The 14814-nt window shown below is 43.9% G+C and overlaps 1 protein-coding gene across 1 annotated transcript; it reads left to right on the forward strand.

Moving 5' to 3' along the window:
* Nucleotides 1–52: 52 nt before the first annotated feature.
* Nucleotides 53–12515, forward strand: HSD3B7 (hydroxy-delta-5-steroid dehydrogenase, 3 beta- and steroid delta-isomerase 7). The gene is made up of 6 exons (XM_033086779.1): nt 53–209; nt 1605–1757; nt 3128–3236; nt 7022–7121; nt 8845–9007; nt 12045–12515. Exons 1-6 carry the CDS (start codon nt 77–79, stop codon nt 12449–12451), a joined length of 1065 nt encoding a protein of 354 aa, XP_032942670.1. The 5' UTR covers nt 53–76; the 3' UTR covers nt 12452–12515.
* Nucleotides 12516–14814: the final 2299 nt, after the last annotated feature.

Consider the following 14814-nt stretch of genomic DNA (forward strand, 5'->3'; position numbering starts at 1 on the left):
GATTTCTGGTAACTCCCAGTTCTCCCAGTTCGCTCCCAGTTCTCCCAGTTCGTTTTCCCGTCCCCAGGGCCTGGTGATGGTGGTGACGGGCGGCTCGGGGTTCCTGGGCTCGCACCTGGTGCAGGTGCTGCTGGAGGCGGAGCCGGAGCTGCGGGAGCTGCGGATCCTGGACCTGAACCCCGACCCCGCGGCCGTGCCCGAGCGCCACCGTGAGCGCCCCGAAAACACAGAAATTCACCCCAAAAATGGGCCAAAAAAACCAGGATTTGCACCAAAAAAATGGCAGAAATTAGCAGGATTCACCCCAAAAAAATCCTGAAATTCTGGAAGGAAAAATGCTGAAATTACAGGAAAAATCCTCAAAAAAAGACGAAATTATGGAAAATTATCCCCAGAAAAATCCCTGAAATTTTCCCCCCAAAAAACCCAAAATTCACCCCAGAAAATTACCAGAAAGTCCCAGAATTCATCCCAAAAAAATCCTGGAATTCTGGAAGGACAAATGCCGAAATTATGGAAAAATTCCAAAAAAAAGGAAGAAAGTATGGAAAATTATCCCCAAAAAAGTCCCTGAAATTTTCCCCCAAAAACACAAAATTCACCCCAAAAAATGGCCCAAAAAACCCAGGATTCACCCCCAAAAAATCCTGAAATTCTGGAAAAATTCCTTTAAAAAAATGATGAAATTATGGAAATTTATCCCCAGAAAAATCCCTGAAATTCCCAGAAAATTTCTGAATTTTCCCCAAAAAACCCCAGAATTCACCCCAAAAAATTGCCAGAAATTAGCAGGATTCACCCTAAAAAAGTGGCCCAAAAGTCCCAGAATTTACCCCCAAAAACCCCTGAAATTACAGGAAAATTCCTCAAAAAAACAACAAAATTATGGACATTTTCTCCCAAGAATTCCCTGAAATTTTCCCCCAGAAATGAATTTTTTGGTTGATTTTGAGGTGATTTCACGTGATTTTTTTGGCTGATTTTTGGGTGATTTTGGCTGATTTTGAATGATTTTTTGGGGGGTGATTTTGGCTGATTTTGGGGTGATTTCAACCAATTTTTTTTGCTGACTTTGGGCTGATTTCAGGTGATTTTTTTGGGTGAATTCAGGTGATTTTGGGCTGATTTTGAATGAATATTTTAGGCTGATTTTGGCTGATTTTAGCTGAATTTTTGGACTGATTTTGGGGTGATTTTGGGAGGATTTGGGCTGATTTCAGGCGATATTTTTGGGGGCTGATTCTGAAGGATTTTTTTTTCTGATTTTGGGGTGAATTCAAGTTATTTGGGGGTGAATTTTTTTGATGATTTTGGGCTGATTTTAGGGTGAATTCAGGTGATTTTTTGGCTGATTTTGAAATTATTTCAGACTGTCTTTTTTCCTGATTTTTTGCTGATTTTGGACTGATTTCAGCTGATTTTGGGGTGATTTTAAATGGGTTTTTTTGCTGATTTTGAGGCTATTTTGAATGATTTATTTTTGCTGATTTTGGGCTGATTTTAGGTTGATTTCAGCCAATTTTTTTTTGCTGATTTTGGCTGATTTCAGAGGAATTTTTTTCCTGATTTTTGTCTGATTTTGGGCTGATTTTGGTGTCTCCCAGGCTCCCGTGTCCGCCTGTTCCGCGGTGACGTCGGTGACCTCGCGGCGCTCGGCGCCGTCCTGGGCGGGGCCGACGTCGTGTTCCACAGCGCCTCCCTGGTGGACGTGTGGGGGAACTGCAGCGCCGAGGCCATGGCCAGGGTCAACGTGCTGGGTAAACTGGGAGAACTGGGAGGGACTGGGAGGGACTGGGAGGGGATTGGGGGGGACTGGGAGGGACTGGGAGGGACTGGGATGGACTGGGAGGGACTGGGAGGGACTGGGATGGACTGGGAGGGGATTGGGAGGGACTGGGATGGACTGGGAGGGACTGGGAGGGACTGGGATGGACTGGGAGGGACTGGGAGGGACTGGGATGGACTGGGAGGGACTGGGAGGGACTGGGATGGACTGGGATGGACTGGGAGGGTCTGGGATGAACTGGGAGGGACTGGGAGGGACTGGGAGGGACTGGGAGGGACTGGGAGGGAACTGGGAGGGACTGGGATGGACTGGGAGGGACTGGGAGGGACTGGGATGGACTGGGAGGGTCTGGGATGAACTGGGAGGGACTGGGAGGGACTGGGATGGACTGGGATGGAACTGGGAGGGGATTGGGAGGGGATTGGGAGGGAACTGGGATGGACTGGGAGGGACTGGGAGGGGACTGGGAGGGACTGGGAGGGACTGGGAGGGAACTGGGATGGACTGGGAGGGACTGGGATGAACTGGGAGGGACTGGGAGGGACTGGGAGGGGATTGGGAGGAACTGGGAGGGACTGGGATGGACTGGGAGGGGATTGGGAGGGACTGGGATGGACTGGGATGGACTGGGAGGGACTGGGAGGGACTGGGAGGGACTGGGAGGGACTGGGAGGGACTGGGAGGGACTGGGGCTTTTTTGGGGGAATTTTGGTGTTTTGGAGGAATTTTTGGGGATTTTTTGTGGGGTATTTTTTGGGTTTTTTTTATATTTTGGGGGGATTTTTTTGGGATAATTTTGGGATTTTTGGGGGATTTTGTTTTGGTTACTTTTGAGGATATTATTTGGATTTTTTTGGATTTTTTGGGGGGATTTTTGGGGATTTTTTTGGTATATTTTTGGGACATTTTGGGGGTATTTTTGGGATAACTCTGAGATTTTTTGGGGGATATTTTTGGGACATTTTGGGGGTTTTTTGGGATTTTTTTTATTTTTTGGGTGGATTTTTTTGGGATTATTATGGGAATATTTTTGGGACGTTGAGGGGATGTTTTTTGGGGTATTTATAGGGATATTTTTTGGAATTTTTTGGGGATCTTTTTTGGATATTTTTGGGATATTTTTGGGGGATATTTTTGGGACACTTTGGGGACGTTTTTGGGGCTGTTTTTGGGAATATTTTGGATTTTTGGGGGGGGATTTTTTTGGGGGTAATTTTGGGATTTTTTTGGATTTTTTTTTTATTTTTGGGAGGATTTTTTGGGGATAATTCTGGGATATTTTTGGGATAATTCTGGGATATTTTTGGGATAATTTTGGGACGTTTTTGGGTCTCCCCCCAGGCACCAAGAACGTGATCCGGGGCTGCCGGGCCGGGGGGGTCCCGGTGCTGATTTACACCAGCAGCATGGAGGTGGTGGGGCCCAACACCCGCGGGGACCCCTTCGTCAGGTAACAAAAAACCCAAAAAAAACCCAAAAATGGCCAAAATAACCCAAAAATCAGCCCAGAAATGGATTCAGCATCCCCAAAAACCCCAAAAACCACCCAAAAAAACCCCAAAAAACCACCCCAGAACCCCCAAAATAACCCAGAAATAACCCCAAAAAAACCGAAAAATAACCCAAAAATAACCCAAAAAAACCCGAAAAAACAGCCCAGAAACCCCAAAATAACCCAAATAACCCAAAAATCAGCCCGGAAATGGACTCAGCACCCACAAAAACCCCAAAAAACTGCCCCAGAAATCCCAAAAATCACCCAAAAATCAGCCCAGAAACCCCAAAAATAACCCAGAAACAACCCCAAAAAATAACCAAAAATAACCCAAAATAGCCAAAAAATAGCCCAAAATATGACCATAAATAACCCCAAAATAACCCAAGAAAACCCAAAATGAATAACCCAAAAATAACCCAAAAACCCCAAAAATAACCTAAAAAAAATCCGAAAATAACCCCCAAAATAACCCAGAAATAACCCAAAATAACCCAAAAATAACCCAAAATAACCCAAAAATAACCCCAAAAATTACCAAAAATAACCCCAAAATAACCCAAGAAAACCCAAAATAAATAACCCAAAAATAACCCAAAAACACCCAGAAATAACCCAAAAATAACCCCAAAATAACCCAAAAATAACCCAAAAAACCCGCCCCAGAAACCCCCAAAAAACCCAAAAATCAACCCGGAATCCACAAAAAAAAACCCAAAAATAACCCCAAAATAACCCCAAAATAACCTAAAAATAATCAAAAAATAACCCCAAAAATAACCCAAAATCCCCCAAAATAACCCAAAAAAAGACCAAAAATAACCCCAAAATAACCCAAGAAAACCCAAAATAAATAACCCAAAAATAACCCAAAAAACCCAAAAATAACCCCAAAATAACCCCAAAAAACCCCAAAAATAATAAAAAAATAACCCAAAAATAACCCAAAATAGCCAAAAAATAACCCAAAAAATGACCATAAATAACCCCAAAATAACCCAAGAAAACCCAAAATAAATAACCCAAAAATAACCCAAAAACACCCGAAAATAACCCCAAAATAACCCCAAAAAATCCCAAAAATAACCCAGAAATAACCCAAAAATAACCCAAAAAACCCGCCCCAGAAACCCCCAAAATAACCCAAAAATCAGTCCGGAATCCACAAAAAATAACCCAAAAATAACCCCAAAAAACCAAAAAATAACCCAAAAATAACCCAAAATCCCCCAAAATAACCCAAAAAAAGACCAAAAATAACCCCAAAATAAATAACCCAAAAATAACCCAAAAAACCCAAAAATAACTGAAAATAACCCAAAAATAACCCGAAAAAATCCCCAAAAAAAACCCCAAAATAACCCAAAATAACCCCAAAATAACCCCCAAAATAACCCAAATAACCCAAAAATCAGCCCGGAAATGGATTCAGCACCCCCAAAAACCCCAAAAACCCGCCCCAGAAACCCCCAAAATAACCCAAAAATCAGCCCAGAATCCACAAAAAATAACCCCAAAAATAACCCCAAAAAACCAAAAAATAACCCAAAAATAACCCAAAAATAACCCAAAAAATGACCATAAATAACCCCAAAATAACCCAAGAAAACCCAAAATAAATAACCCAAAAATAACTCAAAAACACCCGAAAATAACCACAAAATAACCCCAAAAATAACCCCAAAATAACAAAAAAATAACCCAAAAATAATCCAAAAGTAACCCAAAAATAACCCAAAAATAACCCAAAAATAACCCAAAAAACCCGCCCCAGAAACCCCCAAAAAACCCAAAAATCAGTCCGGAATCCACAAAAAATAACCCAAAAATAACCCCAAAAAACCAAAATATAACCCAAAAATAACCCAAAATCCCCCAAAATAACCCAAAAAATGACCAAAAATAACCCAGAAATAACCCAAAAATAACCCCAAAATAACCCAAGAAAACCCAAAATGAATAACCCAGAAATAACCCAAAAAACCCAAAAATAACCCCAAAATAACCCCAAAAAATGCCAAAAATAACAAAAAATAACCCAAAAATAACCCAAAATAACCCAAAAATAACCCAAAAAATGACCATAAATAACCCCAAAATAACCCAAGAAAACCCAAAATGAATAACCCAAAAATAACCCAAAAAAACCCAAAAATAACTGAAAATAACCCAAAATAACCCCAAAAAATCCCAAAAATAACCCAGAAATAACCCAAAAATAACCCCAAAATCCCCCAAAATAACCCAAAAATAACCCAAAAAACCCGCCCCAGAAACCCCCAAAAAACCCAAAAATCAGCCCAGAATCCACAAAAAATAACCCAAAAATAACCCCAAAAACAACCCAAAAATAACCCCAAAGTAACCCCAAAATAACCCCAAAATAACCTAAAAATAACCTAAAAATAACCCAAAAATAACCCAAAAATAACCCAAAAAATGACCATAAATAATCCCAAAATAACCCAAGAAAACCCAAAATGAATAACCCAAAAATAACCCAAAAACACCCAAAAAACCTGAAAATAACGCAAAAATAACCCAAAAATAACCCAAAAAAACCCAAAAAACCCCAAAATAACCCAAAAATCAGCCCAGAAATGGATTCAGCACCCCCAAAAACCCCAAAAACCACCCCAGGAACCCCAAAAATGCCCAAAAATAACCCAAAAATCAGCGCAGAAATGGACTCAGCACCTTCAAAAACCCCCCTGGGAATCCCTCAAAAAAATTCCCAAAAACCCCCAAAATTTATCCCAAAAAACCCCAAATTTATCCCAAAAAAACTCCTAAAATAACCCAAAATTTATCCCCAAAATCCCAAAATTTATCCTAAAAATAACCCAAAATAACCCAAAATTTATCCCAAAACCCCCAAATTTTGCCAAAGTTCACGGGAATTTCGCGGGAATTTCTCCAAATTTCGTGACAATTTTTGAGGATTTCTCTCCCCTGGATTTTGGGGTGAATTCAGAAGATTTTGGATTCCCTAAATCCTTGTAAAAAACCCGAATTTCACCAAATTTCACCAAATTTTGTGGGATTTTCTCCAAATTTCGCGGGAATTTCGCAGGAATTTCGTGGGAATTTCTCCAAATTTTATGGGAATTTTTGGGACAATTTTTGGGAATTCTGGGATTTCTCCCCCCCTGGATTTCGGGGGGAATTCTGAGGATTTTGGATTCCCTAAATCCCCGTCAAAAATCCAAATTTCGCCAAATTTCGCGGGAATTTCGCGGGAATTTCGCGATAATTTCACCAAATTTCGCGCGATTTTTGCGGGATTTTCCCCAAAATCCGCTGGAATTTTTGGGATTTGTCCCCCCCCGGATTTTGGGGTGAATTCTGAGGATTTTGAATCTCCCAAATCCCCGTCAAAAACCTGAATTTTTGGGGCAGAATTTCCCGGAATTTCCCTGATTTTTGCCAAATTTCGCGAGAATTTCGCGGGAATTTCTCCAAAATTCATGGGAATTTTGTGGGAATTTTTGGGACAATTTTTGGGAATTCTGGGATTTCTCCCCCCCTGGATTTCGGGGTGAATTCTGAGGATTTTGGATTCCCTAAATCCCTGTCAAAAATCCAAATTTCACCAAATTTCACGTGAATTTCGCGTGAATTTCACCAAATTTCGTGGGATTTTTGCGGGATTTTCGCGGGAATTCCCCCAAAATCCGCTGGAATTTTGGGATTTGTCCCCCCCCGGATTTTGGGGTGAATTCTGTGGGTTTTGGGCGCAGGGGGGACGAGCAGACTCCGTACCCCACGCGGCACTCGGAGCCGTACCCGCTGAGCAAGGCCCAGGCCGAGCGCCTGGTGCTGGAGGCCAACGGCAGCACGGTGAGGTTTGGGGGAAATTCCGGGGAATTCGGGAAAGTTGGGGGTCTGGGGAGGATTGGGGATTTTTGGGGATTTTTTGGGGATTTTTTGGGATTTTTTTGGGATTTTTTGGGGATTTTTTTGGGATTTTTTTGGATTTTTTTGGGATTTTTTGGGGATTTTTGGGGTTTATTTTGTGGGATTTTTGGGGGTGTTTTGGGATTTTTTGGGGATTTTTTGGGGGCAAATTCCGGGGAATTCGGGAAAATTTGGGGTCTGGGGAGGATTGGGGAGTTTTTGGGATTTTTTGGGGGTTTTTTTTTATTTTTAAGGGGATTTTGGGGGGTTTTTGGGGTTTTTTTGGATTTTTTGGGGATTTTTTTTGGGATTTATTGGGATTTTTTGGGGGCAAATTCCGGGGAATTCGGGAAAATTGGGGGTCTGGGGAGGATTGGGGATTTTTGGGGATTTTTGGGGATTTTTTTGGGATTTTTTTGGATTTTTTTGGGAATTTTTGGGATTTTTTGGGGATTTTTTGGGGAATTTTTGGGGTTTATTTTGTGGAATTTTTGGGGGTGTTTTGGGATTTTTTGGGGGCAAATTCCGGGGAATTTGGGAAAATTTGGGGGGTCTGAGGAGGATTGGGGATTTTTGGGGATTTTTTGGGATTTTTTTTTTATTTTTTAAGGGGATTTTGGGGGGTTTTTTGGGGAATTTTTGGATTTTTTGGGGATTTTTGGGGAATTTTTTTGGGATTTTTTTGGGATTTTTTTGGGGATTTTTTTGGGATTTTTGAGGGGGTTTTTTGTGGTTTTGGGGATGAATTTTCAGGATTTTTGGGATTCATTTTGGGATGAATTTTGGGGTTCAATTCTGGGGATTTTGGGGGTGAATTCCTGAGATACTTGTGATTATTTTGGGGGTGAATTTTGGTGATTTTGGGGTGAATTTTGGGGTTAATTTCAGGGATTTTGATGATGTTTTTCGGGTTGAATTCTGTGAATTTTCGGGTTAATTTTGTGATGAATTTTGGGGTTAATTCCTGGGATTTTTGTGATGATTTTTGGGGTGAATTCCTGGGATTTTTGGGGTGAATTTTTGGGATTTTTTGGGGTGTATTCTGGGGATTTTGGGATTGAATTTTAGGCTGAATTCTGTGGATTTTTGTGATGAATTTTGGGGTGATTTCTGGGGATTTTGGGGATGAATTTTCAGGATTTTTGGGGTGAATTTCTGGGGTATTTGGGTTTCATTTTGGGGTGAATTCTGGGGATTTTGGGGGGTGAATTTTGGGGTGAATTCCTGGGATTTTTGTGATGATTTTTTGAGGTGAATTTCAGGAATTTTGGGGATGAATTTTGGGGTGAATTCTTGGGATTTTTGGGGTGAATTTTTGGGATTTTTGGAGTGAAATCTGGGATGAATTCTTGGGATTTTTGTGATGAATTTTGAGGTGAATTCTGGGGATTTTGGGGGTGAATTCCTGGGATATTTGGAGTGAATTTTGGGGTTAATTTTGGGGATTTTTGGGGGTTTTTGGGATTCATTTTGGGGTGAATTTTGTGGTGAGTTCTGGGGAGTTTGGGGATGAATTTTGGGGCGAATTCTGGAGATTTTTGGGGTGAATTTTCAGGATTTTTGTGACGATTTTTTGGGTGAATTTCCAGGATTTTCGGGGTGAATTTTGGGGTGAATTCTGTGGATTTTTGGGCTATATTTTAGGGTGATTTTTGTGCATTCCCAGATCTCAGGGGGGGGTCGTTTGGTCACCGTGTCCCTGCGCCCCACGGGGATTTTCGGGGAGCGCCACCCCCTGCTGGAGCTGTTCTACCGCCGGGGCCGCGGCCTGGGCGGGGTCGTGCCCCGAACGCTGCCCCAGAACGCCGAGCACGGCCGCGTGTACGCAGGTGAGGGGGGGACACACCTGGGGACACACCTGGGGACAGGTGAGAGACACCTGGGGACATTGGGGCCGCACCTGGGACAGGTTGGACACACCTGGGGACACCTGCAACACACCTGGGGACACCTGGGGACATTGGGGACACACCTGGGACACACCTGGGGACACCTGGGGACATTGGGGACACACCTGGGGACAGGTGAGAGACACCTGAGACACACCTGGGGACACCTGGGACACACCTGGGACAGGTGGGGACAATGGAGACACACCTGGGGACACCTGGGGACATTGGGGACACACCTGGGCGGGGTCGTGCCCCGAACGCTGCCCCAGAACGCCGAGCACGGCCGCGTGTACGCAGGTGAGGGGGGGGGACACACCTGGGACACACCTGGGGACAGATGGGGACACACCTGGGATAGGTGGGGACACACCTGGGACACCTGGGGACAGATGGGGACACACCTGGGATAGGTGGGGACACACCTGGGACACCTGGGGACAGATGGGGACAGGTAGGGACACACCTGGGGACAGGTGAGGACAGGTGGGGACACACCTGGGGACAACTGGGGACACACCTGGGGACAGGTGAGAGACACCTGGGACAGGTGGGGACACACCTGGGGGGACAGGGACACACCTGGGGACACCTGGGACACACCTGGGGGGACAGGTAGGGACACACCTGGGCGGGGTCGTGCCCCGAACGCTGCCCCAGAACGCCGAGCACGGCCGGGTGTACGCAGGTGAGGGGAGGGGACACACCTGGGGACAGGTGAGAGACACCTGGGATAGGTGGGGACACACCTGGGGACACCTGGGGTCACACCTGGGGACACCTGGGGACACACCTGGGACACACCTGGGCAGGGTCGTGCCCCGAACGCTGCCCCAGAACGCCGAGCACGGCCGCGTGTACGCAGGTGAGGGGGGGACACACCTGGGGACAGGTGAGAGACACCTGGGGACACCTGGGGACACACCTGGGGACAGGTAGGGACACACCTGGGGACACCTGGGGACACACCTGGGCGGGGTCGTGCCCCGAACGCTGCCCCAGAACGCCGAGCACGGCCGCGTGTACGCAGGTGAGGGGGGGGACACACCTGGGGACAGGTGAGAGACACCTGAGACACCTGGGGACACCTGGGGACAGCTCAGGACACACCTGGGGACACACCTGGGACAGGTAGAGACACCTGGGGACACACCTGGGGACACCTGGAGACATTGGGGACACACCTGGGACAGGTGGGGACACGTGGGGACAGGTGGGACACACCTGGGGGGATGGGGACACAGCTGGGGACAGGTGAGAGATACCTGGGGACACAGCTGGGATAGGTGGGGATGCACCTGGGACACACCTGGGGACACCTGGGACAGGTGGGGACAGACCTGGGGACATCTGGGGGGATGAGGACACACCTGGGACACACCTGGGGACACCTGGGGACACCTGGGGACATCTGGGACACACCTGGGACAGGTGGGGACAATGGAGACACACCTGGGGATACCTGGGGACAGGTGGGGACACACCTGGGGACACCTGGGGGGATGGAGACTCACCTGGGACACACCTGGGGCCCATAAACCCACCCCAAAACGCCCAAATTTCCTCTAAAAAAATCCCTAAAAAAATCTCTGAAAAATCCCCCCAAATATCTCTAAAAAAACCATTAAAAATCCCCCCAAAAATCGCTAAAATACCTTCAAAAATCCCTAAAAAAATCCCTCCAAAAATTGCCTCCAAAATTCCTAAAAAACATCTCTAAAAATCCCAAAAAAATCCCTAAAAAATCACCGAAAAAATCACTTTAAAATCCCTTAAAAATCCTAAAAAGAAATCCCTAAAAAATCCCCTAAAAATCGCTAAAAAATCCCTTAAAAAATCTTCAAAAGATCCCCAAAAAATCGCAAAAATTCCCCAAGAAAATCAGAAAAATTCACCAAAAAATCCCAAAAATCTGTAAAAACCACTAAAAAATAATTTTAAAAATTCCTAAAAAATCCCTAAAAATACCTAACAAAAATCTCTAAAAAAATCACTTTAAAATCCCTTAAAAATCCTTAAAAAATTACTAAAAAATCCCCAAAAATTCACCAAAAAATCCAAAAAAATCCCAAAAAAATCCTAAAAAAATCACAAAAAATCCCCAAAAAATCAAAAAAAAATCCCAAAAAATCCCAAAAATTCACCAAAAAATCCCCAAAATTCACCAAAAAATCCCAAAAAAAATCCAAAAAAAAATCCCCAAAAAATCCCAATTTTTCCCCTAGGCAACGTGGCCTGGATGCACGTCCTGGCCGCCCGTGCCGCCCGCTCCCGCCCCGACTCGGTGGGCGGCGAATTTTTCTTCTGCACCGACTGCTCCCCGTGCGTCCCCTACGAGGATTTCAACATTCTGCTCCTGGGGCCCAAAAACCCACCCATAATCCCCAAATTTCCCTGGAAAATCATTAAATATTCCATTGAAAAAATCTCTAAAAAAATCACTAAAAAAATTTCTAAAAAATCACTAAAATATTTTTAAAAAGCACGAAAAACCTCTAAAAAATCCCTAAAAAAATCCTTGAAAAATCCCAAAAAATACCTAAAAAATCCTCAAAAATACCTAAAAAATCCCCAAAAATATCTAAAAAATTCTCAAAAAAGCCTTTAAAAATCCTTCAAAAATTCCTCTTAAAATCCCTAAAAATTCTCTAAAAATCTCTGAAAAATGACTTTAAAATCCCTTTAAAATCTTGCAAAAAACCCTGAAAAATGACTTTTAAATCCTCAAAAAATTCCTAAAAAATCGCTTTAAAATCCCTTAAAAATCCCAAAAAAATTCCTAAAAAATCTCTAAAAAAATCCAAAAAAATCCCAAAAAAATCACAAAAAATCCCAAAAAAATCACAAAAAATCCAAAAAAAATCCCAAAAAAATCACAAAAGTCCAAAAAAAATCCGCAAAAAATCCCAAAAATTCACCGAAAAATCCCAAAAAACATCCAAAAAAAATCCCAAAAAATCCCAAATTTTTCCCCCAGGCAACGTGGCCTGGATGCACGTCCTGGCCGCCCGCGCCGCCCGCTCCCGCCCCGACTCGGTGGGCGGCGAATTTTTCTTCTGCACCGACTGCTCCCCGTGCGTCCCCTACGAGGATTTCAACATTCTGCTCCTGGGCCCGGCCGGGCTCCACTTCGGGGGCCCCCGGCTCCCCAAATCCCTGCTGGGGCTCCTGGCCCGGCTCAACGGGGCCCTCAGGGAGGTTTTGGGGTTTTTGGGGGCCAGGTTTGCGCCGCTGCTGAACCCCTACACCTGGGCCGTGGCCAGCACCCCCTTCACCGTCAGGAGCCACAAGGCCCGGAGCCGTTTGGGCTACCGGCCGCTCTTCTCCTGGGAGGAGGCGCGGGACAGGACGGTGGCGTGGGTCAGGCAGCTGGGGGGGGCCTGAGCGGGGGGAAAATAGGAAAAAACGGGGTTAAAATATCAAAAAATGGGAAAAAACGGGGTGGAAATGTAAAAAAATGGGAAAAAACGGGGAGGAAATGGGGAAAAAAGGTGAAAAAATGGGGAAAAAAAGGTGAAAAAATGGAAATAAAATGGTGTAAAAATGGGGGGGGAATGGGGAGAAAATGAGGAAAGAAGTGGGGAGAAAATGGAGGAAAAATGGGGAGAAAATATTTAAAAAAGCGAAAAAATGGGGAGGAAAAGTGAAAAAATGGGGAAAAAAGGTGAAAAAATGGAAATAAAATGAGGAAAAGCTGGGGGGAAATGGGGAAAAAATTAGGAAAGAAGTGGGGAGAAAATCGAGAAAAAACAGGGAGAAAATGCAAAAAAACCGTGGAAAAACAGGGAGGAAAAGTGAAAAAATGGGGGAAAAAACATGAAAAAATGGGAAACAAAACGTGAAAAAAATGGGGAAAAGTGGATGTAAAATGGGGAGAAAATTAGGAAAGGAATGAGAAAAAAATGGGGAGGAAATGGAAAAAAACCGTTGAAAAAATGGGGAGGAAAAGTTAAAAAATGGGGGAAAAAGGTGAAAAAATGGAAATAAAATGGGGAAAAGATTAGGAAAGAAATGAGAAAAAAAGGGGAGAAAATGCAAAAATATGTGAAAAAACGGGGAGGAAATACAAAAAAATGGGAAAAAATGGGGAGGAAATGGGGAAAAATGGGGGAAAAAAGGTGAAAAAAATGGGGGAAAATGGAATTAAAATGGGGAAAAAATTAGGAAAGGAATGGAGAGAAAATGGAGAAAAAGTGGAGAAAAAATGGAGAAAAAAAGGGAGAAAATATGAAAAAAATGGAGATAAAAAAAGTGAAAAAATGGCAAAAAATGAAAAAAAATGGGGAAAACATGGAGAAAAAATGGGGAGACAATGGAGAAAAATGGGGAGGAAATGGAGAAAAAACTGAGAAAAAATGGGGGTAAAATGGGGAGAAAATTGAGAAAAAAATGAGGAAAAAATGGGGAGAAAATGGGAAAAAAGAAGGTGGAAAAATGGGAGAAAAAAGGAGAGAAAATGGGGAAAAAATGAGGAAATAAATGTGACTAAATGGGAGTAAAATGGAGAAAAAATGGGGAGAAAATGGGAAAAAAAAACATGAAAAAAAATGGAAATAAAATAGAAAAAAATTGGAGGGAAATTGACGAAAAAATGGGGTTGAAAGAGGGGTGAAAAAGATGAAAATTGGGGAAAATCTGGGGAAGAAATTCCAGGATTTTCCCCCAAAATCCAATCCTGGAATCCAGGCCGGGATTTTCTCCTAATCCCGATCCCAGTCCTGATCCAGGCCGGGTTTTAACTCTGATCCTAAAGAAATTTCAAAATTTTCCCCCCAAAATCCCATCCCAGAATCCAGGCCGGGATTTTCTCTTAATTTAGATCCCAGCTCTGATCCAGGCCGGGTTTTAACTCTGATCCTGAAGAAATTCCAGAATTTTCCCCCAAAATTCCATCTCAGAATCCAGGCCAGGTTTTCCCGCTCCCGTTCCCGATCCCAGTCTTGATCCAGGCCGGGATTTTTTCCTAATCCAAATCCCAGCTCTGATCCAGGCCGGGTTTTTCCCCAATCCCGAAGAAATTCCAGAATTTTCCACCCAAAGTCCCATCTCAGAATCCAGGCCGGGATTTCCTCTTAATTTAGATCCCGGTCCCGATCCAGGCCGGGTTTTTCCTCAATTCCAAAGAAATTCCAGAATTTTTCCCCCAAAAAATCCTATCTCGAAATCCAGGCCAGGATTTTCTCTTGATTCAGATCCCAGTCCTGATCCAGGCCGGGTTTTGGCTCCAATCCCAAAGAAATTCCAGAATTTTCCCCCAAAAAAATCCATCCAGGAATCCAGGCCGGGTTTTCCTGCTCCCATTCCTGATCCCAGTCCTGATCCAGGCCGGGTTTTAACTCTGATCCTAAAGAAATTCCAGAATTTTCCCCCAAAAAATCCCATCCCAAAATCCAGTCCGGATTTTCCCACTCCCATTCCCGATCCAGGCCGGGTTTTCCTCCCCTCCCCCTTTTTTTTGGGGCTGAATCCCCCAAAATAAATTTTTAAAAAATTCAATAAAAATTTTAAAAATTCAATAAAAATTTTAAAAAATAAAGATAAAAATTTTAAAAAAATAAAAACCAAAATCTGGAAATTTTTTTTTGTCGCCTTTTTGTGAATTTTCGGGGAAATTTTTTTTTTTTTGTGGTTTTTGGGACTTTAAAATCCCGGCCGGGGCAGGGTGGGGGAGGGGCCGCACCTGGCGGGGGGTGGGGGAGGGGCGGATCCCAAATCCGGGGGGGGGCGCAGCTGCCGCCCCTCCCCCA

Source organism: Catharus ustulatus, unplaced genomic scaffold, assembly GCF_009819885.2.
Source record: "Catharus ustulatus isolate bCatUst1 unplaced genomic scaffold, bCatUst1.pri.v2 scaffold_140_arrow_ctg1, whole genome shotgun sequence".
Classification (NCBI taxonomy): Eukaryota; Metazoa; Chordata; class Aves; order Passeriformes; family Turdidae; genus Catharus; species Catharus ustulatus.

Excerpts from the sequence above, each read along its gene's own strand:
- HSD3B7 (XM_033086779.1), top strand. The coding sequence starts at position 77 with ATGGTGGTGACGGGCGGCTCGGGGTTCCTGGGCTCGCACCTGGTGCAG. Across the intron at positions 7,122-8,844 it reads TGGAGGCCAACGGCAGCACG|ATCTCAGGGGGGGGTCGTTT; the intron begins GTGAGGTTTGGG and ends GTGCATTCCCAG. Across the intron at positions 9,008-12,044 it reads GCACGGCCGCGTGTACGCAG|GCAACGTGGCCTGGATGCAC; the intron begins GTGAGGGGGGGA and ends TTTTTCCCCCAG.